Source organism: Muntiacus reevesi, chromosome 5 (genome assembly GCF_963930625.1).
Source record: "Muntiacus reevesi chromosome 5, mMunRee1.1, whole genome shotgun sequence".
NCBI classification, from domain to species: Eukaryota; Metazoa; Chordata; class Mammalia; order Artiodactyla; family Cervidae; genus Muntiacus; species Muntiacus reevesi.
This window is the reverse complement of record NC_089253.1, coordinates 73,052,257-73,074,746: the sequence shown is the minus strand read 5'-3', so window position 1 is coordinate 73,074,746 and position 22,490 is coordinate 73,052,257. Positions and strand designations below refer to the sequence as shown.

Below are 22,490 nucleotides of genomic sequence, written 5' to 3'. Positions count from 1 at the left end.
CAGCCAGCCCCAGAAAGCTGAGAGGAATAGTTTGAGGCAAACGACTAGAGATGCTTTAGACAGTATCAAGCCAACAGGTGATCTGACATTTTCTCCGAGACTCACCTCAAGCGCATCACAGGCATCAGATACACTCAATTGCATGATAGCTCTGGCCTTTTGGATAAGCACAGTCCAATGTGGTTTCTTCTTCTTTGGTTCACAGTAGGTTCTCCCTCAAGATTAACTATTTTAATCTCTATAGTTTACTACAAAAAGTTTGTCTTAAAACAAGAATGTAAATTCTAAGCAAGTAACTCATTCTTTAGATAGAAAATTACAGTAAACCAAATGACACTTTTATTTTTATGTACATACTGATAAAATATGCCTTATTTTCTAACCCACAATTACTCTAGAAGGCAATACTTCTGAGTATGATTTTGAGTACATTTATATAGTACTGAAAATGCCACCTCAAAGCTCCCGAAGTACAAAGTTCTCCGCAGAATATTGTATAGTGATAAGGTCCCTAGCTTAGCTCACCACGGTACACAAGACTGCAGAATGCTGGGTAATAATGTGAATAAGATACATGTAGGATGGAGACTTCGCTGGTGGTCTGGTGGCTAAGACCCCACACTCCAAATGCAGGGGGCCTGGGTTCGATTCTTGGCCAAGGAACTAGACTCCACAGGCCCCAACTAAGAGTTCACATGCTGCAACTAAAGATATCTCATGCCACAATGAAGATCAAGGATCCTCCATGCCTCATCTAAGACCCAGTGCAACCAAATAAATAAATAAATAAATATTAAAAAAGAAAAAGACTATATGCAGGCTGATTGAAACCTTACTTCGAAATTAAAAGATAAGTGACAGTAAGCTAAAGAAACCGAAAAGGTCAAGGAGCACTGAGTATTTTAATGAATTCATGTAGCATAAAGTAACAGATACAAATGCATCTGTCATTTTAAAATATAACTGTAAAGAATTATGATTTTACATGTATGAACCTTGTTATCAGCTTAATAAGCATGAAAAATATTTATTGAAAAACAAAAAATTCCAATGAAACTGTAAGTAAAATCACTTTTATTTTCATAAATAAAAAGATAATTCAGTGTATTAACAATATCTTTAGCAGGATGTTAGCTGTCATTATCTGGTTTAAACTAAGTATGCAACAGTTAACACAAATAGTTACATCTCTCTAAGACATTCATGCAACTTCGTTACATTTGTTAACTTCCCCAAATTTCCAACACCATTTTCAAAGGACAGTGTGTATATACATATATATATATATAAAAAATGGGATAGTTTAGTCACAAAGTGTCACATTTGCTGAGTCAACAGAATATTTACTATCTGCTTATGTTGAAGTTGCCAATTGATTAAATGTTAATACCAGTATTTACTGCATTTTACAGAAGCACTACGCATTTATTACACATTTTCATTCCATATATAGTAGTAGGACCCATAAAAATGTCAATGTGAAAATTTAGTAACTAGGCTAAATAAGCACTAGTTCCTAAAATAAATAGATCTTAGGCCAAGAGTAATAAAGCTGGCATCAAGTACTGTTTAAAGTTTTGTCAGTAAATGGCAGAAAAGCACAGAAAATATAGTGAAATTAAAGTGTCTTTTTCTATAAACAACAAAATAAAACTAAATGTCTGCCCAGTTATTACTTCACTTATTCTGGAAACTGCAGCTTCAAATATTAAGTGTAATACAGTAAGGAGTAATTAGCATTTCCATATGTTAAAAAAACAACCCCTCACTGATTCTATATAGCTTTTTTCCCCAAGAACATAAACTATGATTTAAATAATCATTTATTTGAACAATACTGATTCAGATAGGCATAATGTATTTATTCTTCCTAATGTAATGTTTATTCCTATCTCAATACTTTGTGCAGATTTTACTTGTATCTCACAGAATTGCTATGTAGATTCAAAGGTTTATCTATGTACGAGCTCAGCACAGTGCCTAGCATGGAGTAAGCTCTTAACATACACTACTGTTTCTATTATTTGAACCAACCTGTCATTTATAATAGAAAAATTAGCTAACGCCCTAGGAAACTCAAAGGAAGATAAATCTACATGGGTGATTCTTGTTAAAGTATTAAATATCCACTATTTCCCAGGATTGTGTATATACTAAACTATTTCAAATATTACAAGCTGTTTTTTACGATATACTATATCTATTGGCTAAGTTTTTGCTATGGCCTTTGACCTAAAGCATTACAATTCTGAGTGTAAGTGTTATTAGAAAACTATATAAATATCACTTACACAGAAATCAGGTAACAAAGGCAATACTCTAACTTCTGCAACAAAGAAGTAGAGATTTACCAGTATAATTCAGGAAAACCTATCTTGTTTAGGTTTCAAGTTCCTTCTTTTCATCATGCAGTATATGACTTCTACAAAAACATTTCACTGTCCTCTCACATAGAAACACTAAGAGCTGTTATAAAGTTCTGCCCCTAAGTAAAAAAAAAAATCCATTAGAAAAACTACTTTAAAAAATATTGTAGGTTTGTTTATTGAGGCTGAAATGAAGTGTAGGGCTACCAGCAGAGGAGTTACATTTTTGGATGGTCTTAATATGCCTATAAATACTAATGAATTAGTTACAGACTTCAACATGTGTGTGTAAGTGATTTGGTATGAAGATTTTTTGATCCTTAACTGAAAGTAATTTTTTTCCCCACCAGAAAAGGTAACTGACACGGAATATAACAAGTCTGTGCTACCAGCTGACATAATGGAGAGGGGAAAAAATCATCTGTTAAAAACTGACTCTTGTCATTCTTCTGGTATCAAATAAAAGGAAAGAAAATAAATTCTTCTTTGTGAAGGTAGAAAAACACACCTGAAACCACATGATTCTGGCCTATAGTGTTTAACCTGAAACTGACTACTACCCAGATGTTTGGAGGAAAAACCCAATCCCCAAGCATGCCCTTTAGAGGTGCAATAAAAATTGTTCACAGGTTGTCCTGATTCAAAAGGAGTTTGGAAACAAAGCAGAAAACATTTCTACTGTGTTAGAAATCAAGAATAAACTGAAGGAAGATTCCTTCTGAATGTACTAAATTAATCTATAGGCTTTAGAGAAATCATTGCAAGATACATGAACTTCCATGGTTTATCCTATCTACTGGTAGAGAAATTCAAAGTGCATACTGGATCAATGTAGTTTAGGAGATGTAGCAGCCAGTGTCCTTTTGAGGTTTGATATCTGGTTCTTTCACAGGTTTCACCACTTCTTCTGGTTTGGGTTTAGCCTAGGAAGAAAGAAAAATACAGTGTAAGTACATAAACTAAGATCTGGAAAACAAACACTAGGTCTATTCTATTTCACACTAATACAGAGGAGATATATTAAAATGTATCACTGAGACTACCAAAGCTGTGCCAGAAGCTGTGTACCAACCAATTCAACTAAAGACAAAACAGGAACGCAACATTTTCACTGAAGATGAAAACCTGGATGGGTGGGCAAAAATCAAAGTAATGGTATTCTTAGTCTTCCTGAGGGGGAAACTGAGTGATCAATCTATGAATGTGGAACCCTTAAGTTCAAAGATTACTTGTGACACTAACAGGCTACCTCTTAGAACTATTTTAAAAGGCTGAACAGGATGCAAAAGTTGCTATTTTTAGGAATAATGGTTTTAGTATGGGTAGAAAATTATATATAAAAAACAAAACCAGGAACTTCCCTGGTGGTTCAGTGGTTAAGAATCTGCCTTCCAACGAAGGGGGGCATAGGTTCAATCCCTTTTCAAGGAACTAATATTCCACAGGCCTCAGGGCAACTACGCCCACATGCTGCCAACTACTGAACCAGAGAAGTTCGTGGACCCCAACAAAGACCTAGTGTGGTCAAAAACAGTAATACAATTAAAAAAAAATTTTTTTTCAAGGAAGGGGCTATGTCTGCAAAGTAATTCCTATCCCTTTTCTTCACAGACCTCTTATCTTTTGGTAGCCAAACCTCAAAATTTCCACTTAATCTACCATTTTATTTAGCACACTAAGATACACTTAGATATAAATGAATAAAAGCAGTCTTATTTTGCCCCTGAATGATTTCACAGAATGTTGAAATTAGGTCAAATCTTCAAATAGCAGGCACTATGCTAAATCAAAACCAACACTGCTATAGCACTATAAACATTGGATGAGGCATCCTTTTAAGACCTGTCTTCACACACTCCTCCTAAAAGAGGCTCTGACAAACTGTAAAATGGCAAGATAATGTGTTGAAAACATATCAGTCAACTATGTAAGAAATCAGAAGACAACTGAGGCCTAGAGGTTTATCTCTGAGAGTTAGTTCTACAACAGATTTTACACAAAGCACTGTTATTAGCTAACGTAACATTTAGACAAACATATCTATTTAGAGAACAACATCAAACTGTGAAGTCTGAATTCTCTTAAAATTTTGTGAATGAATGGAAACAATCCATCTCATACACTGTCATCCTTGGGTCTTTTGGTGAGATCAAAAGCAGCCAACGTTTCTGGCGTCCAGTGTGCACTTGGAGGAGGAAATTCGAAAGGTACAGGTTCTACGAGACCATAATTTGCTTTGAGTTCCAGTTGTGGGGCTTCTGTTGGAACTTTTTGAAAGTAACTGCAAAAGAAATATAAATAGCAATTCATTCATTCATTCATTTTTTTTTTAAACTATTTGAGTGTCTACCTGTGTCCAAGAGCCTATGCAAGAAAATGACAATTTAACATAGATTAACATAGAAAAGAATTTCTTGTCTCACAGAGCTTACAGATGAGTAGGTAACAAAGTCAAGAAACCCTGTCAACTACAGAGCAATGTAATTGAAGCTATGAGGGATGTAGAGCGCTGTGAAAACACAAAAGAGGGGCAATTAAACCCATATTTGGGGGGTCACGGATGCTTTCTGAAGCGATGAAAGTCAAACTGGGCATGTTCAAGAAGTGGAAGAGCACAGCATGACCAGAACTAGAATATTAAGGGAAGAATGCAAGAGACAAAAGCAGGGACAAAATTCATCCTGCCAGCTTACAGAGGTGCTCATCTACAGCCTGAACAGCACTGATTTAATAATAGAAAACTGCCTGACAGAACTAGACAGGACAGATAGAAAACTGATTTCCCTTCTTTATACATGACCAAAACTAGAAGAATGTATCAACAGAAGATACGTATTCATATGTGTGTAACAGATAGAGAAGAGATGGCAGAGAAACAAAGGTAAGAGGAAGTTAGGACAGTAGAAGTGGGCTGAAGTTAATAATTCATGTGCATTTAAAAATCTGCTTTAATAGGTCATTATCAGAAGTAGAATAAAGTTAGGTCCAACATAAGTGAATTCTATCAACAATTTAAATGGAAAATTAATGCCCAACTTAAATGCAACTTGATATGATACATATAGGAATAGACATAACAAATTGGTATTATTAAAACAATATTACTATTTAAACATTATAAATATAGTCATCCCTTGGTATCTTGTGGTGGATTGGTTCCAGGATCCTCATGAGATACTGAAATCCACAGATGCTCAGGTTCCTTATATGCAATGAAGTAGTATTTGCATATAACAAACACATCCTCCTGTAAACTTCAAAACATCTCCAGGTTGAGATATTTACTAGGTATTACATTCTTATAATATCTATTAGAACGTAAAGTGAAAGTCATTCAGTCATGTCTGACTCTTTGTGACCCCATGGACTATATGAGATTCTCTAGGCCAGAATACTGGAGTGGGTAGCCTTTCTTTTCTCCAGGGGATCTTCCCAACCCAGGGATCAAACTCAGGTAAATATTATGTGAATAGTGGCTGGCCTGCAGCAAACTGCAGTTTTGCTTTTGAGGACTCTCTAGAATTGTTTTCCCCTGAATATTTCCGATCAGTGGTTGGTGGACTCAGAGATGTGGAACCCACAGAGTACAGAGGGCTGACTGTATACACTATACCATTATATACTAAATGGTATACTAAAATCATATACTAAAATCATATACTAAGTTGTACTAAAATCATATTACTAAAATCATATACTAAGTTGTACTCACATAAATCCATTTTCTCGCTGACATTTTTCTAGAGTGTTCTTCACAAGATTTCCAAGTTTCCTAAAGAATAAGTGTCCCGAAGGTTTGACTGTTGGTCCAGGTCCTTTGGTTTCTCCATATTCTTTGCATAATGCTTCTGCCTTTGCATAAACTGAATGTGAAAGGATATAAAGTTATTTGATTATAATCAATTATTATCTATACTAAAAATGCTATTCTTTTTTTTTTCTTTTTTTTTCATTAGTTGGAGGCTAATTACTTCACATTTCAGTGTAAAAATGCTATTCATCAAAGATGCTCTTTAACTAGTATAATAGCAGTACCAACAATAGTGTTAAGTGATAAGTAGGTATGTTCTAGAAGTTAAAGGTTTTTGAAGCACTTCTTTCTTTTCTTCATTACTTCACTTAATCTCATTCCCTTTCATGATCTCAGCCAAAATCTTTTAACTGCCTATTCCTCTTTCTGATAAAACATTAGTTTTTAAAAGGGGAGTTAATATTCTGGTGGGATACTTACATTTTTCTGCTTCTTGGAGCGACCTGATTGCTTCACCACATTTATCACTAGCCAACAAAGTCTGACCATGATAACAATAAGCCTGATTAAAAAAAAACCAAATTTTTATTCATTCTCTCCTCAAATGATGCTTTCCACTGTCACTGTTTTCTATATGCATTAGATAAAGAAATGCTTTTGTCCATTGTTGGAAGAATCAATGCAATCCCTTACACTTCTTTCCTTGAATAAGCTAACCCTCATCTCTGTTGGTATAAAAAGTGGAATTACATCAAGCCTTGAGCCAATCTAGTCATCTAACCATGGACTGAGAGCAAACAGTATTTGCTGAAACCTGTTTTTAAAATTAAGGCAGAACAGGACTTCCCTGGTGATCCAGTGATTAAGACTCTGCTGTTCCAATGGAGGGGGCCTGGGTTCAATTCCTGGTCAGGGGACTAGGATCCCACAAGCCACATGGTGCAGCCAAAAAAAAAAAAAACAGGGCAGAGTGAATAAAGGAGGGAACTTACTACGCTAATGCAGAGGGGAGAGGGAAGGAGGACTTTGAGATTAAGGCCTAACCAAGTTTTAAGAAAAAGTTACCAGCCTGGATTAGGCCATTTACTCTTCAAATGTCTACATCAAACCAGGGATTGCACGTGGTGCCAAGCAATGTGTATAAAGCAGATTATAAGCTATAAGAAATTTTATTAATGATTCTTCACCAACCCAGGTTGATATATTGCATGGTTAAGTCTTAAGATTTTAATTAGTAAATATCTTTCCCAATGAACAGGACAAAATTAGAGAGAATTCTTATGAAGTTTGCAGAAGGTTGCAGCTTAAGTGGGTTTGAATCAAACAGCAATTCCATTGCTATAACCCAGCTCTACACCATCTCCTTCCACCCACTTTACTCCACAATGGCTGCACTGACTGTCAGGGAACATTTACTGAGAGCTGTCCATTATTTGTAAAATGCTAACGAAGAGCCTGGAGAAATGACAGAATTGGCACTCAAGGAGCTGAAGAGACAGTAACTCACATTGTTTTGGGTGAAAAATACTTACATAAGCTGTGTAGAAACACATTTTCAAGTGAAGATATTTTCTCCATTTAGCAGAGTATGCAGGCTCCAAACTGGATAAAGCATGATCTAAAGTTACATTTTAAAAAGCAAAATATAATTTCACCCTGATTCACTAGAAGACTTTCAGTTCATGTGTTCAGATGCTAAAAGCAGAATGCCATTCACACCTAAAACTCAAGCATTTACATTTTAAAAGCTTTGCTTTATTTACAGTGATTTATTTTCCCATAACCATATTTTAACTACACAGTAAGACAGGTTAAATACCAGGGCACCTCTTTGATTTGATGATTCATGTAATTTAAGTTGGAGATAATGATAAAATTAGAAATGACTGAGAACTTCAAGAGAAATATGAATACTATTAGAGTATCTCTTTTAAATATTTTATATAAACAGCAATGCAAAGAGTAGTCTAGACAGCCAAGTCAGAAACAAGGATACTCTCCTAACCCTTATTCACCACCCCACTGCTGCATCTTGTATAAACATGCATTATCATATCTCCTACCCGACACCTCTCAAATCTATTTCTTCCTCTCCATTTCCTGCTTTGCTGTCTTTGTCAAAGCTTTCATTATTTCTTCCATAGTACTTAGGAAGAAGTGATTATGGTCAGCCTTACTACTCTTTCACTAGCAGGCCCATTTTTCATCTTGCAATGATAGGGCTCTTAAATTCAAACACAATCAAGTCACTTTTACTTCTTTTAAGGAGTTTATCAGTTCTATCTTTTAAGGAGTCCCAAACAGCTACTGAACAAAGGCCAAACTTCTTACGTAGGTTTACGAATCAATCTGTAATCTCACACATGCATACTTTCCTACCCTTTCCTACCACTCATTCTGTTTCAGCTAAGAGCATCTGTCTAAAGGTTCCAGAATGCACTAAGTTCTTTCTTATCTCTGTATGTACTAGAGAATTTTCTACTCTTTCCATAAGCTGCAGCATCCAAGCAAACCTAGAATTTCTATTTACATTTCAAAATCAGGCTAAACCACCAACTTCCTTTAGAAAGCTCTCTCTAGCATACCCAGATCCTTTAGGTTTTTATTTCACCCCTGTGACAACACCTTTTTTATGCTAAAATAGTGTGGTTATATGTTTTTCTTCTTCCCCAGGCTGCGAATTAGTACACTCAGCAACCAAAAGGGTAACCATCCCATAAACAGAAAAATATGCATGTTTCCCAAATAAGTGACTGAAAAGAAAACCAGGTTGAGAAGACCTGAGCACTAGTCCCACCCTCACACCTGCAAGCTGTTAAATTACAAATTAGTTATGCTAATTCTCTGGATTTCAGTTTCTTGTCTAAATAAGGACAGTAATATAAAGTTGTTATAAAGATCAAAAACACTTCAAAAGAAAAACAATTGTTTAACTATCAGACATAACTGGTTAAAAAGTACAGCACTGTCCTTTTCATTAGAAGTCATGGAGCCTATCAACTGTGAACGTCTGTTAATTTTTTAATTTTCTTTTAAATAAGAGTAATAAAATAATAAAATAATGTAGGTATTATTCCAGCTTTGCAAATGATGAAACAATCTGAAAGTCCTTTGGTTTTGCTTGTTGCCTACTAAGCCAAGAGCTTACTGTGAAAACCTAAAGACTAAAAAACAGAACTGTAAACTTACCAGCTTTCTGATAGAAATTGGCTGTTTCATATGCCAGAGCAGCAATTAGTCCAGGAGCATGTTTCAGCTCAATTGCTCGAGCAATTGTTACTATAGCCAAAACACAATGAAGTGTATTGTATGATTAAGTTCATTTGCATTCACCTTAAGTTCATTATAAAAGAAAAAGACAGTCTCCTATCTATCAGGATTTTAATCCATTTAACTTCTTTGTTAAAAGTTTTAACATGAAAAGTAAGCTACAGAAAATACAAATGTAAACAAACCAAAAACAATGAGTTTGTTGGTTCTGATACCATTTCCTTACATAAATCACTAGCTACTTACTACTCACAGAAAACCACTACTACAAAATTGCATGATGTAAGAGGAAACAAATACTTTCAGGGCACTAGAGTTTGAAATAAAGAACAACAAAAGCCTACGAAGTCTCATTATTTTCACGTAACTCTTTATTTCCAGCCATTCAAAAGTGAAGATTTCAAGGTAAGCCAGGTAAGTGGAAGAGAAAAAAAAGTTGGTGAGGCAAAGATGAGTTACAGACTTAATTTTATGCTGCCACAAATGCATGAAATCAGAATCCTCTTAAGGCATTAAACTGTAAGTCCTTTCCTGTTAATGAGACATGGAGGCAAATGCTAAAAGTAAAAGTCATCCCTCACTATAAATTTCCCAAATTCTGAAACTTAATTCCAGCTAACTGATTTTTTAAAAGGAAGAGTAAAATGCTAATTCTTCAACAACAACAACAACAAAAATCTTACAATATTTAGGATACCTTCTTGAGCTTCAGCCTGACACTGGATGATGTAAGCTTCTATGAGTCGTGCCTCTAAATCCCGCCCCTTTTCTGCAGGTGTAATGAGCTTTGGGATATGACTTTCCTGAGAGAGAAAAAAAAAAACAAATAACAAAGAAACCAAATTTTAACTCAGTTGTTAGACATAAAGAAAATGGAAGTTATGGGACACCTGATTTGGGGATTTATCAGAAATTTAGGGTACAAATAAAAATTGTGTAAAAAGAAGCAATATGAAGCTTACAGAAAATAAAAGTTCCTATACACTAAAACTTTTAAAGTTTTTTAATAAACTTTTGTAAGATAAGAAATTCAAGAGCAAAATCTGGGTCATAATAAATTGCTTAGATATGCAAGTCATATCCTCAATTTAGAAAATGTTTCACTGACATGGTAACCTAATTCCCTTTTACATGAGAGCCAGAACTGTTCATTAACATTACTACTAATAGATACAAAGAAGCTCAATTCTGTAGCACACTCAGGATCACAGCTTTTTCCATCACCATAAAACTATCTCATCATGAGAAAGTGCAACACTGGCTTCCAGGAGGCTTCAGTAAATATTGGTTTAATTAGAATGAGGTGGGGGTAATTCTGGTTGGAAAACATTTTAGTCTTTTCCCTTATTCCCATCACAGCTCCAGGAAATTTAATATAATTAGTGTGTACTGACTGACCTGCTAGCATTTTCACTCTGATACAGATAATATACTCAGAAAATTCCATTTTGCAGAATCATGAATACTCCTGGCAAGTGCGGCAGACAGCAAGGAGAAATGCTGAGAACTATCAGTTTTTCTGTTTTGCTTTCTCCTATCTTTTCACAAGAGACAGAAAAACAAGCAGTGAAGTACCATCTGCGTCATCTAATTGTAAAAGTCACGGATGATTTTCTGAAGTGGAGACAATATTGTTAATTGGCTGCACTCATCAGCAAGGTACTTAACGTAAGGAAAACAGAACACATACTAGTCCTTTTTACATGATTAAATAATTCCTTCACCCAAAGAAGGAAATAAAAATTATTTCAATAAGTATTGAGAATATATTTTATTATTATGTTACCTTTATATGTTTAAAAATCCCAGCTGCAATCTTTAAGCTTCGATGGACTTCTTTTGCTTCATCCTCTGTTATGCTGAAGGAGAGAGGTGACATTAGCTACAGGATGAATCCTGCTTCTGGAATTAAAACCAGCAACTAGAATATTCTCATAAAACTGCAAAAGTCAATCATTTGTGTTTTTCACTATGTTTTCTTCCTTTTAAAAAATCTGATTTAACACTTAGAAAACTAACAAATGCACATGAAAAATATCCAAACAGAAGAGATGACAAGTGAAAAAGAGCTCCTGTCTAGGGGTCTGGACAAAGGCTTCTTGCTTTTCCTTCCAGATAATCTTTCATACATAAACAAGCATAAATCAGTACACATGTAAAGCATGCACATACCTGAAAAACACACACATACACAGTATTCACTCTCCTCTTGTTTTAATCACCTACATTACTTCAGACACTATTTTACATCAGCACATACAATTCAACTCTGTTTTTAAATGGCTGCATATTATCATTCCCCCGTTCAGGTATACCACAGTTACTAGTTACCAGTTTCCTGTTGCTAACATTCACCTGCACTATTGTAAAAATTGTGTCTCATTTTATTTCACAATCCCTTAATCCTTCAAAACACCTTTCACATACTTATAAGCCTTTGTCTTTTTTGGTGAATTGCCTGTTTATGTCCTTTGCTTATTTTCAGTTGATTTGTTGGTCTTTTCCCTGTTGATTTGTAACAGCACAGATTATGAAAACAATTTGTCAGATGCACTACAATTTCTTAGGCCCAATCTGTCATTTGTTTTTAAACTTTGTTTATGGTACTTTTATGTGGTCTTTCTCTTTTCATAGTTTGAGGTTTTAGTTAGAAAGACCATCCCCAAGACAAGATTATTAAAACTGTTTTTGCTTGTAACAGCAGGATCTGTGATTCTGGTACTTAAAAATACCAACATTATGAGGCAACTTTACATTTTTCAGAAGTGGTACTTTAATCAGTAGGCTTTTTAATCAGAGGCCTGAAATATTTGAAAAATAGTACATATGCATATAACCCTCTCCTTTTAACTTACTTTTCTTTCCCAGCCAGTCTTGAAGCATATTTGGTATACCATAAAGCAACATTAAATCCCATGGAAATTAATTCAAAAACAGCATCCTGCTGGGCACTAGAATGAGAAACACAATCATTAAGCACTGTCCATGGTTGAGACATCTCTATATGAGCCTGCTATAAATCCTACCCAAAATCACAGAGCTAAATACACACTGAAAAAAATGAAGAGAGTCCTTGTATTTAATATTGGTGGGGAGATAAGACATAAGCACACATATAACTAGCAATAAATGACTATGGAGGGTGGTGAGAGAGAAGCTCAAGAGGGAAGGGATATATGTATACTTACGCAGGATTCACAGTACTGTACAGCAGAAAGCAAGACAATACTGTAAAGCAATTATCCTCCATTAAAAATAAAAATTCAAGAAATGACTAAACATGAAGGTCCAGTGTATACTTCGTAACAGTAAATATGAGAACAGTAGTTCCCAAAGGTTACTGTACACTGAATAGCTTTAAAAACAGATTTCTGGAACTTATCTCACACACAAAAAAAAGTCTAGGAAGTGTGCAGAATTTGCATTTTTAACAAGTATCCCGTTGCTTCTGGAGCAACTACCATATTTTAAGAAAACAGATTTCAGAGGAAAGATCACAGGCTAGAATGACTGAAGGCTTACTGGTACAAACAGAATTTGAACTGTGCCTTGAAAGATGTCCAGAAGGGAAGCAGAAAGACATCCCAGATGAAGAACGACACTGTTAAAGCACAAGAAAGGATAAAGATTTTTCTGACAGCAGTGAAATGACCTAACCAGCTTGACTGAAGTTGCCAATTTATAAAGAGAAATACAGGAACAAGAGAACGAAAAGCCAGGATGTGAACCTGCAGAAGATTCTGAATACTGAGTCAATCAGTATATTACAATAAAAAAGGTCTTAAAGATAAGCATATTTTACATCTTATTTCCTTCAGATTCTATCACTAAACACAACACAAAGACGGTAAAAAGCTTATGAAACAAAGAAGATAATATTTTTACTCACTACTGTTAAGATCCTGAAAATTCTTCATACATTACTGCATTTCTCTCAAATGTTGAAGTAAAAAACCAGAATACCTTTATATAACCTGAAGTAATACCCTTATATACACACATAATACTAAAAATACAGAAAAATTGTCCAAAGGGAAGAAACTAGAATTGTGACTCTGTTTTCTATGTTTTATTTGTTGTCTCCATCTTAAAATGAACAGAGACACGGGGGAAACTTTTTAGATTAAAAAAAAGATTCGTTACAAAACATATAATTCAAAAATGACTTATAAGTGATCCTGTTTGATGTAACATCAAAATATGACAGTTATGAACAAACTCCTTAAAATAGTTTTTCATGCCCCAAAAAATGTAATGCATAGTTTAAGAGCTTATATTTTTCAGCACTGAGACCTTTCCAATGAATTATGTCTTGTAACTACACCTAGCAATTCCAGCAATGGTGACCTAGGAGGCATACCAAATTTATAACTTTACCTTTAATAATATGATAGTTTGGTTAATTTATACTAAAGCCTCATGAAGAACTTTCTCTTGCCCATCCCTTGTTTCTTTCAATCTGCCTTGCTCCCAAACACTCTCTATTGTACCACATCTAGGTAGTAGTTAAGAGTGTGTATATTTGATAAAGATATTTTTCAGAACAGATACACTCACAGCACACTTTCCATTGAATAAGCAGCAATCAAGGATAAAATAACTTAAAAATCTCAGATGTACCGAATAGTCAACATTATAACTTAAGACCTTTATCATATAATTAATTCCTCACTGTATCATAAAACTACGCTGAGAAATGTTGTTAGAAGGAATAAAAATTTAGCACAGTAGGAAAAAGTGTCAAATTTATGCAATGGGAAACACTTTAGAATCTGCCAAAGTTCTGTAATTTAACGATAGAGCTTTGATTCTTTTAAAGAAAAAAGTTTTTAAGAAAAATATTCCTTCAAGTTTAAATGAAGTACAAAGGGGTACATAAAGAAAAACAGAAAATGAGAACTTACTCAGAAAACCTTGGTATCCCAGAATATTAAAATTTGGAAGGGATTCATGGTCCCTAACTTCCTACCCAGTTTATGAATTCCACATACAATATTCCAAAGGAACAAAGGAAACTAACATTTATTGAATGTCTATTCAATGTCTGACATTACATTAGTCCCTTAACATTAAGATTTCCTATTTTGCTGCTCACAGAAGCCCTTTACCTATAACCCCAACATATAGCTGGGGAAGCAAATATTCACATGAGAGAAGCTCCGAGGTTGCATCTCCATGTGTATGAAACCAAATTCCACCCTCTTTCCACTGTAATGCCTGCCCTGGCTGTTCAGCAAGCCCCATTTTCTTCCCTTCTGATTTTATAAACTGGTAATTCTAAAGCAAACTGAGACACAGATATGATCATTTAGAGAACCCAGCGGTGAGTCTGGGGAAAGAACGGACACATGCACAAGTATGGCCGAGTCCCTTCACTGCTCACTTGACACTACCACAGCATTGCTAATGGCTGCACCCCAACACCAAACAAAAAGGTTTTGGAAAAAAACCCATAACTCAAAGGTGTTTTTTAAAAAAAGGTAGTTAAAAATTCATCACTATTATGATCTGCTTCCTGTTACAATCGAACTAGTCTCAGGTGACTGAAAGTTTTGAGGGGAAGTTTTTAGAAAGAGCAGAAACACTGAAATTAGGGAAAATTGAACACAGTACTGTGAGTCAAAAAAGTATGGAGCTGGGGTGGAACTAGGGAGAAAGAAGAAAGGAGAGTGACCAAAGACCTCTGAGCTCTCCATCAGAAAAGAAAAGTAGTGGAGAAACTAAAACTCAGCTCTGCTTGAATGGAAGCAAGGACCAATTTTGGGAATTTGGACTTCAAATTCCCAAACCATTCTTTGTGTATTATTAAAAGTCAAGGCTGTTAAAATGGATAACCAACAAAGACCTACTATATAGCACGTGGAACTCTGGGGCGGGGGTTTGAGGGGGAAAGGATACATGTGTATATATATGGCTGAGTCGCTTTGCTGTTCACTGAAACTATCATTACCATTGTTACTACCATTACCACTGTTAATTGGCTATGCCCTAATACAAAACATTTTTGGTGTTAAAAAAAAAAAGCAAGGCTTCTCAATTCTAGTTAACATTTACACTGATTATCTCAAAAATAGATGTGGTCCAGGAGAAACAAATTTTGCTTTTACTTAATAGACTGTATTAGCAGTTTAGGTCAACATTTTTTCATTAATTTCCTGATAAAGGAAAATGCTGACCAGATTTATATTTTATTTCTTTAATACCAAAGCTATCAGTTAAACCACTATCTAAATCGTTACAAAAATGGTTTCAATTTAGTATCGTTGGTGCTGCTCACCTTGGAACCTGTCCCTGTAATGTATCAGTCCACTTGAAATTTTGAATGTATCGTAACTTGCTTTCTTGGGTAGATTCATCCAATGAATTAATGAAACCTATAAAAAGGAAGACAACATTTTAAATTTTACAAGAATGATCGAGCATTCTCTTTAGAACATTTTCCAGATGACTTTTTCAGGTACCTGAATGAAAGTCCCAACCCCTCTCCCCTTCTCCTAAGGTAACATAAAATGAAATATGCACACATTTAATTTCCAAAATGTTAGAAAGACCAGGTACCACCCCTACATTTTCACATTTCTGAAACTCAAGCATACCACAGAATATAGCCTAGAAAACTACTTAAATTTGGATTTCTCCATAGCTGATTTTTAAAAACTTAGAAGTTCATTTGAATAAACTAACCTTGTAAAAGTGAAAAATACGAATCTGCTGCATTTTTCATCATTTCTGGATTACAGCTCAAATCAGTGAACAATTCAAGCAGTCGTGCTCTGGATGATCTCAGGTCACTTATATGAGACAGAAAGAGATGGTAAAGCAAGCTGTATTACAATGAATCTATGTAAATATGGCTAAAAAGTTTCAATCGTAAAAGCTTAAACACAGGTACACACCCCTCCTCTAAGACCCTTCTAAGTATACAGGAATGAATTTAATTATGACTAACACTAGAGATAAGTGAAATTTCTAATAAAGACTGTTTTAGAAATGACACTAAAATATGCTCAGTCCAATTAAAGGGGTAAATCATGAATATAATTATGTAATAAAAAATGCACAGCAAGTTTTAATTTAAAATAATCAAACTAACACAAGCATTTAAGAAGGGAGGAAGGAATTAAGAATAAATACATTAATCTGACCAGTTCACAATAAAAGTTTTTTGAAAAACGAAAATTTAACTTTTGTGCATAATTTTAATATCCTTTTAAAATTTCAAAATTTGACATTATGTCAAAATATATTTAATTATAAAATCACATTTTAAAATTGCATTCTATAATACAACACATGTAAATATGCAAAAAAATGAGATGAGGCCACTAGATATTTTTAAAACGCTCTCTCATCTCCCGGCTCCTCTGATTCTCTGCAGCAATAAATGTGGCACACACTTATTGTTTCTTTCTAAAATTCTTTTCTCGCTTGATTCCAATAACACTAAAATTTCCAAATTCTCCTCTTATCTCGACAAGTTACTCCTCTGTTTTCTTCCAAGTCCCCTTTGTATTCCCACCTCCAAAAATGTTCAATCTTTGATTCCCTGCTCTTCATTCTTCTGAGGTCTCATCTACGAGGACAACTTTATATCTAATACTAGATCTACATCGTCAGTTCTAACTTCGTCCTGTTTTAGTTCTCCATCTAATTTCAGAAGGCAGTTTGCTTAGTGAGGGATCCAGAAATCATATTACATAGAGAAGGACTGAAGACAATTGTGTGTGAATAACTAAAGAAAGACTAAACTATAAGCAGCAAGAGGAGGGACTGTATACCCAGAACTTAGTAAGTGTCTGGGATAAAGCACATACTCAAAATTCTTTTAGAGTGAAATAATACTAACATTTCAAACGCTTTTAAGATTCAGAAGAATGTAACATTGCAGTAGTATTTAGAAGGGAGCACAAACTTAATCCTGTATGATCCAGATGGAGTGTTTATCCATTGGTACTAACTCTAAGGAGGCTAATTCAAGAAAGCATATACCAACAACTATATGCAGCTGACCAAAAATGGGATGGGCTACCTTATGAATCTGTCATTGTTGACTTATTTAATTAAAGGCTGGGAGGGAGTCATTCTGGACTACGAAAACAATTTGAATCCTTAAGGCCTACTCTAGGCTCAAATATTTTGCCAGCTATTTCCCAGTAGGCATTCAGTCATTACCTGAAAACCAACTTGTGTAAAGTTAAATTCATTTTAAAATGACAGAATTTGAGAAAAGTGTACCTTAGAAGTATCTTATTTAGGTTATTATGTTTATAGACGAGTAATTAGACCCAAAGGAGCTAAGAGACTTGCCCAATGCCTCAGATGAAACAGTTAAGCTGGGACCAATGTCTAGCAGGTCCATATAGACAAAGCTATGGTTTTTTCAGTAGTTATGTATGGATGTGAGAGCTGGACCATAAAGAAGCCTGAGAACAAAAGAACTGATGCTTTTGTGCTGTGGTCCTGCAGAAGACTCGTGAGAGTCCCTTAAACTGCAAGGAGATCAAATCAGTTAATCCTAAAGGAAGTCAACCCTGAATATTCATTGGAAGGACTGATGCTGAAACTGCAGCTCCAACATTTGGGCCACCTGATGGGAAGAGCTGACTCACTGGAAAAGACCCTGATGCTGGGAAAGATTGAGAGCAAAAGGAGAAGAGGGCAGTAGAGGATGAGATGGTTAGATAGCATCACCGACTCAATGGACATGAATCTGAGCAAACTCCACGAGACAGTGGAAGACAAAGGAGCCTGGCCTGCTAGAGTCCATGGGGTCACAAAGAGTAGGTCACAACTTAGCAACTGAGCAGTGGTCTAGAAGTCCAAGACTAGGGGTTGGCAAACTACAACTTATAACTTGTTTCTATATGCCCCACAGCTTATTTTTATAAAATAAAGAATAATTTAATTGTGATTATGTATAGCTCGCAAAGCCTAAAATACATACCAATATATATGGTATTTAACCCTTTACAGAAAAAGTTTGCTGACTCCTGATCTAGATCAATAAGTCAGTTTTTCTACCTTCTGCTCTGATTACTTCTTTCCACCAAAAGCAGAGATTCTTTTAGTTTTCCTTTAATGGTACCACCAATGTCTTGATCATCTAGGTTCTGAATCTCATAGACTGAATTCTTTTCAACTTTTCAGAGCAAATCAGTCAATCTGGCTAGTTGACACCTCCTTCAAAATCTCTCTTATACCTATCTCTTGTATCTCTCTGTATCTCTTGTATCTATCTCTCAGTGAAACTGCTCTATTCACATTCACTAGAACAAAGGTTTTCCTAACAGAAATGACTTACTCCTCAGCCTTCTTACTGTCTAAGTCAGGGATCAGTAAACTCTTTCTGTAAATGGCCTGAAGATAAATACTCTAGGTCTTGTGGGCCATAAAGTCTCACTTGGCAGTACTCAACCTTACTGGAGAGAGGGAAGGCACCCAAAGACAATGTGTAAATGTGGGGGGGGGGGGGGTTGGCGGCTGTGTTCTCATTAATAAAATCTTATTTATAAAAACAAGCTGTGGGCCAATCTAAAGGACACAGTCTGGCAACCCCGATCTAAGGCATACAATTCATTTAAACCCCAGCTCAAGTCCTCTCTCCTACTGAACAACCTGAAGGCTATTTCAGGTCAAAAGGAATCTCTCCCTGCTCAGAACTCGATTAATTTACTATCTGGCCAATTAACAATGTCCAAATATGACTTTGTGGAGTCTCTTGTACTGTTGTAACATACGTCTTAACTCTCTAATTGTAATTGTTTTAGCCTCTCCAGGACTCACTCACTCATCTAAAACTTAGGACCCAGCTTAAATAATCTATGACTTAACTCTCCACACATCATTTCTAAGTTGTCAGGCAGGACTTCAGGACTAAACAAGAAGTCTAGGGTTAGAGACAGTGTGTTCCATACTTCTGCACTGTTCATGGCCCCATTAAAAGGACCTTGTATCTAAGGGTGGCTCAATCAATATTTGTGGAGATTGGCTAACACTTACCTGCAAATTTTTGAAGCAGCAGGGCCAGTGACTACACCATAGTAGTTAAAAGAGACAGGAGCCGTGGCTTTTAATGGGTTCCTATGAAACCAATGTGTCATTTTCTCCAGATGTTTCCTATTGACAAAAAATAAATGTATAAAAACTAAAACATTTAATAAGCAATGTAAATAGTACTAAAATATTTTTAAGTAAAAATTTTAAATTACCATAGGATATATATTTTCATATAAAAATATATAAAACAGACATGTATATAAAATACTTCACTGTTACAGTCAATCTTGTTTCAATTGTCTATTTATAGCAGCCTGTTTATTTAGGTAAGGCCTATAAAAAAAAAGCATTTGGAAATATGCTCACAGTAACTGCAACGTTAAACACACTGGAGCAGTAACGATTAAAGTTTACTGTATACAGAAATCACCTTGGGACAAGGGGTGGGAGTTCTTGTTAAAAATGCAGATTCTGATTCAACAGTCTGGGGTAGACCTCGGAAGTTGATGCTGCTGGTTCCCAAACTACACTTTTGAGTAGCAGAGCACTGGACTTCGGTTGCACAGCTGAAAACGTAACAGGCATAGGACCAGGAAAATGTAATTCCAAAACAGGTTCAAATGGTGACCCTTATTTAGACTGCTAACGTTACTTGAAAGAAATAGGTCTTAAATTAACTGTATTTCCCATGTGATACTGCTGAGGCCAACTGACTGGTTATAGCATGTGTTCTGTAATAAAAAGACTTTTGACAGAATAGCTAATAAGAATCAATGTGTGCATGTGTGTGTGCTCAATTGCTCAGCTGTGTCCAACTCTGTGACCCTATGGACTGTAGCCCACCAGGCTCCTCTGTCCATGGGATTTTCCAGGCAAGAACACTGGAGTGGGGTGCCATTTCCTCCGAGATCTTCTGGACCCATGGATCAAAACCATGTCTTCTGTGTCTCCTGCACTGGCAAGAGGGTGCTTTACCACTGAGACACCAGGGAAGCCTAAACTAGTATACAGGATGGATAAATAACAAGATTCTACTGTATAGCACAGGAAACTATGTTCAATATCCTGTGATAAACTGCAATGAAAATGAATATATGTATGTATAACTGAGTCACTTTGCTGTACAGAAGAAATTAACACAACATTGTAAATCAACTATACGTCAATAAATTAAAAAAATATAGATTCTTAAAAACCAAGACATTTTAAAAACTACCTAAATGAAATTCCAACTTAAAAAAAATTAAGTTTCACACCTTTCCGGTAAAAAAAAAAAGTGTGTCCCACTTGTTAAAAGTCCTTGTGTAAATAATGAAGATAATACAGGAAGGCAAAGCTGAAGACTTAAATATGGCAGTTAGATTCCAGTAAGTAGAAATTCGATAAGACTTAATTAATTTGAAAGCATTATACAATGTTGTCCATTAACTTTTCTTATTTGGAAAAAAGTGTGGGCTGCTCAGTGTAAAAAAATACCTACTTTATGCATCTCCCTTACTATATTTAGTTATTCATGGCAAAACCACCTTTGGAGAGCACCAGATATTTAAGAAACAGAAAGTGCATTTTGTACCCAGTGAAAAATTGAGTAAGTTCACTTATGACTCAACCCAATTAACAAGGGCTTCAAAAATATATAACCTTCTAAACATCACCCATTTAAACCTCCTTTATACCGTATGTAAACTAACACAGCATCTCTGTACATATAAACCAAGCCTCCTAGAAACTATGGCACACAATATATACTTGTGAGTTTAAATTTTTCACAAATACTATTTTAGCGCGCCCTCCCACTTTGTAGCTGAAATGTTTTAAGTTACGTACACCTTTAGTTTAGGAACGAAGAGGGTAAATACTGTGTCCTCTACCCCTGCCCGATCTGTCCGGTGAGACTGGCACTCCGGTTTTCGAGAATTTGAAGGGTGGGGTAGAAAGACGACACACCCACCTGCAGATGCAAGGAAGGGTGTCTTTTAAAGCCACGCAGCACAACAGTCGGATAGAGCCTGCGCCTAAACTGGCTGCCACAAGAAAAGTCTGATTACCGACAACGTTCCCCGACTCTGGAGACCCTGGGTCCCCGCGTCAACTACCGCCACCAGTGCTTCGAAGGTCTACTTCCTGTTTACTACCCAGCCTCTTCCTCCGGTGCCCAGTCCAGTTGAACGCCGTGACCTTGCGCAGGCGCACATCCTAGCGTGCCCCTCCTGAACAGACATTTTTGTGGAAAGCCGATACTATCTAACCGGGAGAGGCGGACAGGGGTGCCTAAACCAACCCCTAGGTATAGCTTATGAGACAGCCCGAATGCTAGTGGAGACCCGGGCAAAGGGATTCAGCGAACCTAGCTTGTTACTACCCTTGATTCGTGGGGCTAACGTGGATTTTCTTTCTCTAATTTGTTTGAAGGCTCTAGGAGGAGGCTTTTGTAGACCACTTATCCGGGAGTCTATGGAACCTGTTGTAAAAAGGCTTGATCCTATTGCTTGGAACTCTGGGGAGACGACAGGCCCAGCCTCATAACATACTTACCAGATTCCTCGGAGTCTATACAGCAGTCCTCCTGAGGGAAGAAAGGAAATGTCCGACTCCTCAAAACGAGAAAGGGAGGGAGTCGGCAAGCCGGGACTACAGAACCAAAGCGATGGAACCAAGCCTGCGCGAGCCGCGGTCACGTGCCCCTGGCGGCCATGACAGTTACCGAGGCTCGGCGGTGTGCGCCGCCTCGGTAGTGGAGGCTGCCGCCTTGTCGCAGCCCCCTTCAAACACTTCGTTCCTCAACCCTTTTAAAGATATTCCCCCACAGTCTTTCCCCGTGAGCTGCGGTCTCCTCTAGAGACAAAGAGCATGACTGGCCGGGCCTCCTAAGCCGAGGAAGAATTCCTCAGTAGCAATGGCAGCCAATTGGGGGAGCGGGGCGGCCTCAACCTAACCCGGGGCGGGGCCTCGGGGGCGGAGCTTCGGCGGGGCGGCCGCTTCAGAGCCGCAAAGTTTGGCTGTGGCGGCAAATGGGCTTGGGCGGCTCCTTGGCGGGTGGCGGCGGTGGCCGTAGCGGTTCCTCCTGGCCCTGTTAATGTCGGGGCCAGGCCCGGGGAGGATGGCGC

General features: G+C 36.6%; 1 protein-coding gene across 7 annotated transcripts; it reads right to left on the bottom strand.

Annotated features, from left to right (window-relative positions):
• Window positions 1-883: 883 nt before the first annotated feature.
• BROX (BRO1 domain and CAAX motif containing) lies at window positions 884-22,256 on the bottom strand. Of its 7 annotated transcripts, none has more exons than XM_065938382.1 (14): window positions 21,919-22,256; window positions 19,814-19,949; window positions 19,387-19,503; window positions 16,072-16,178; window positions 15,665-15,761; window positions 12,243-12,338; window positions 11,174-11,246; window positions 10,085-10,190; window positions 9,307-9,396; window positions 7,650-7,735; window positions 6,598-6,679; window positions 6,079-6,229; window positions 4,488-4,647; window positions 884-3,289 (listed from the first exon to the last, which is right to left on the bottom strand). In XM_065938382.1, the coding sequence occupies exons 3-14, from the start codon at window positions 19,485-19,487 to the stop codon at window positions 3,203-3,205; spliced, it is 1,236 nt and encodes a 411-aa protein (XP_065794454.1). In that variant the 5' UTR covers window positions 19,488-19,503; window positions 19,814-19,949; window positions 21,919-22,256; the 3' UTR covers window positions 884-3,202. The 7 variants fall into 7 exon arrangements, with proteins under 7 accessions (XP_065794454.1, XP_065794451.1, XP_065794452.1 ...); XM_065938379.1 differs by lacking the exon at window positions 21,919-22,256 and adding an exon at window positions 21,335-21,504; XM_065938380.1 differs by lacking the exon at window positions 21,919-22,256 and adding an exon at window positions 21,211-21,225.
• Window positions 22,257-22,490: the final 234 nt, after the last annotated feature.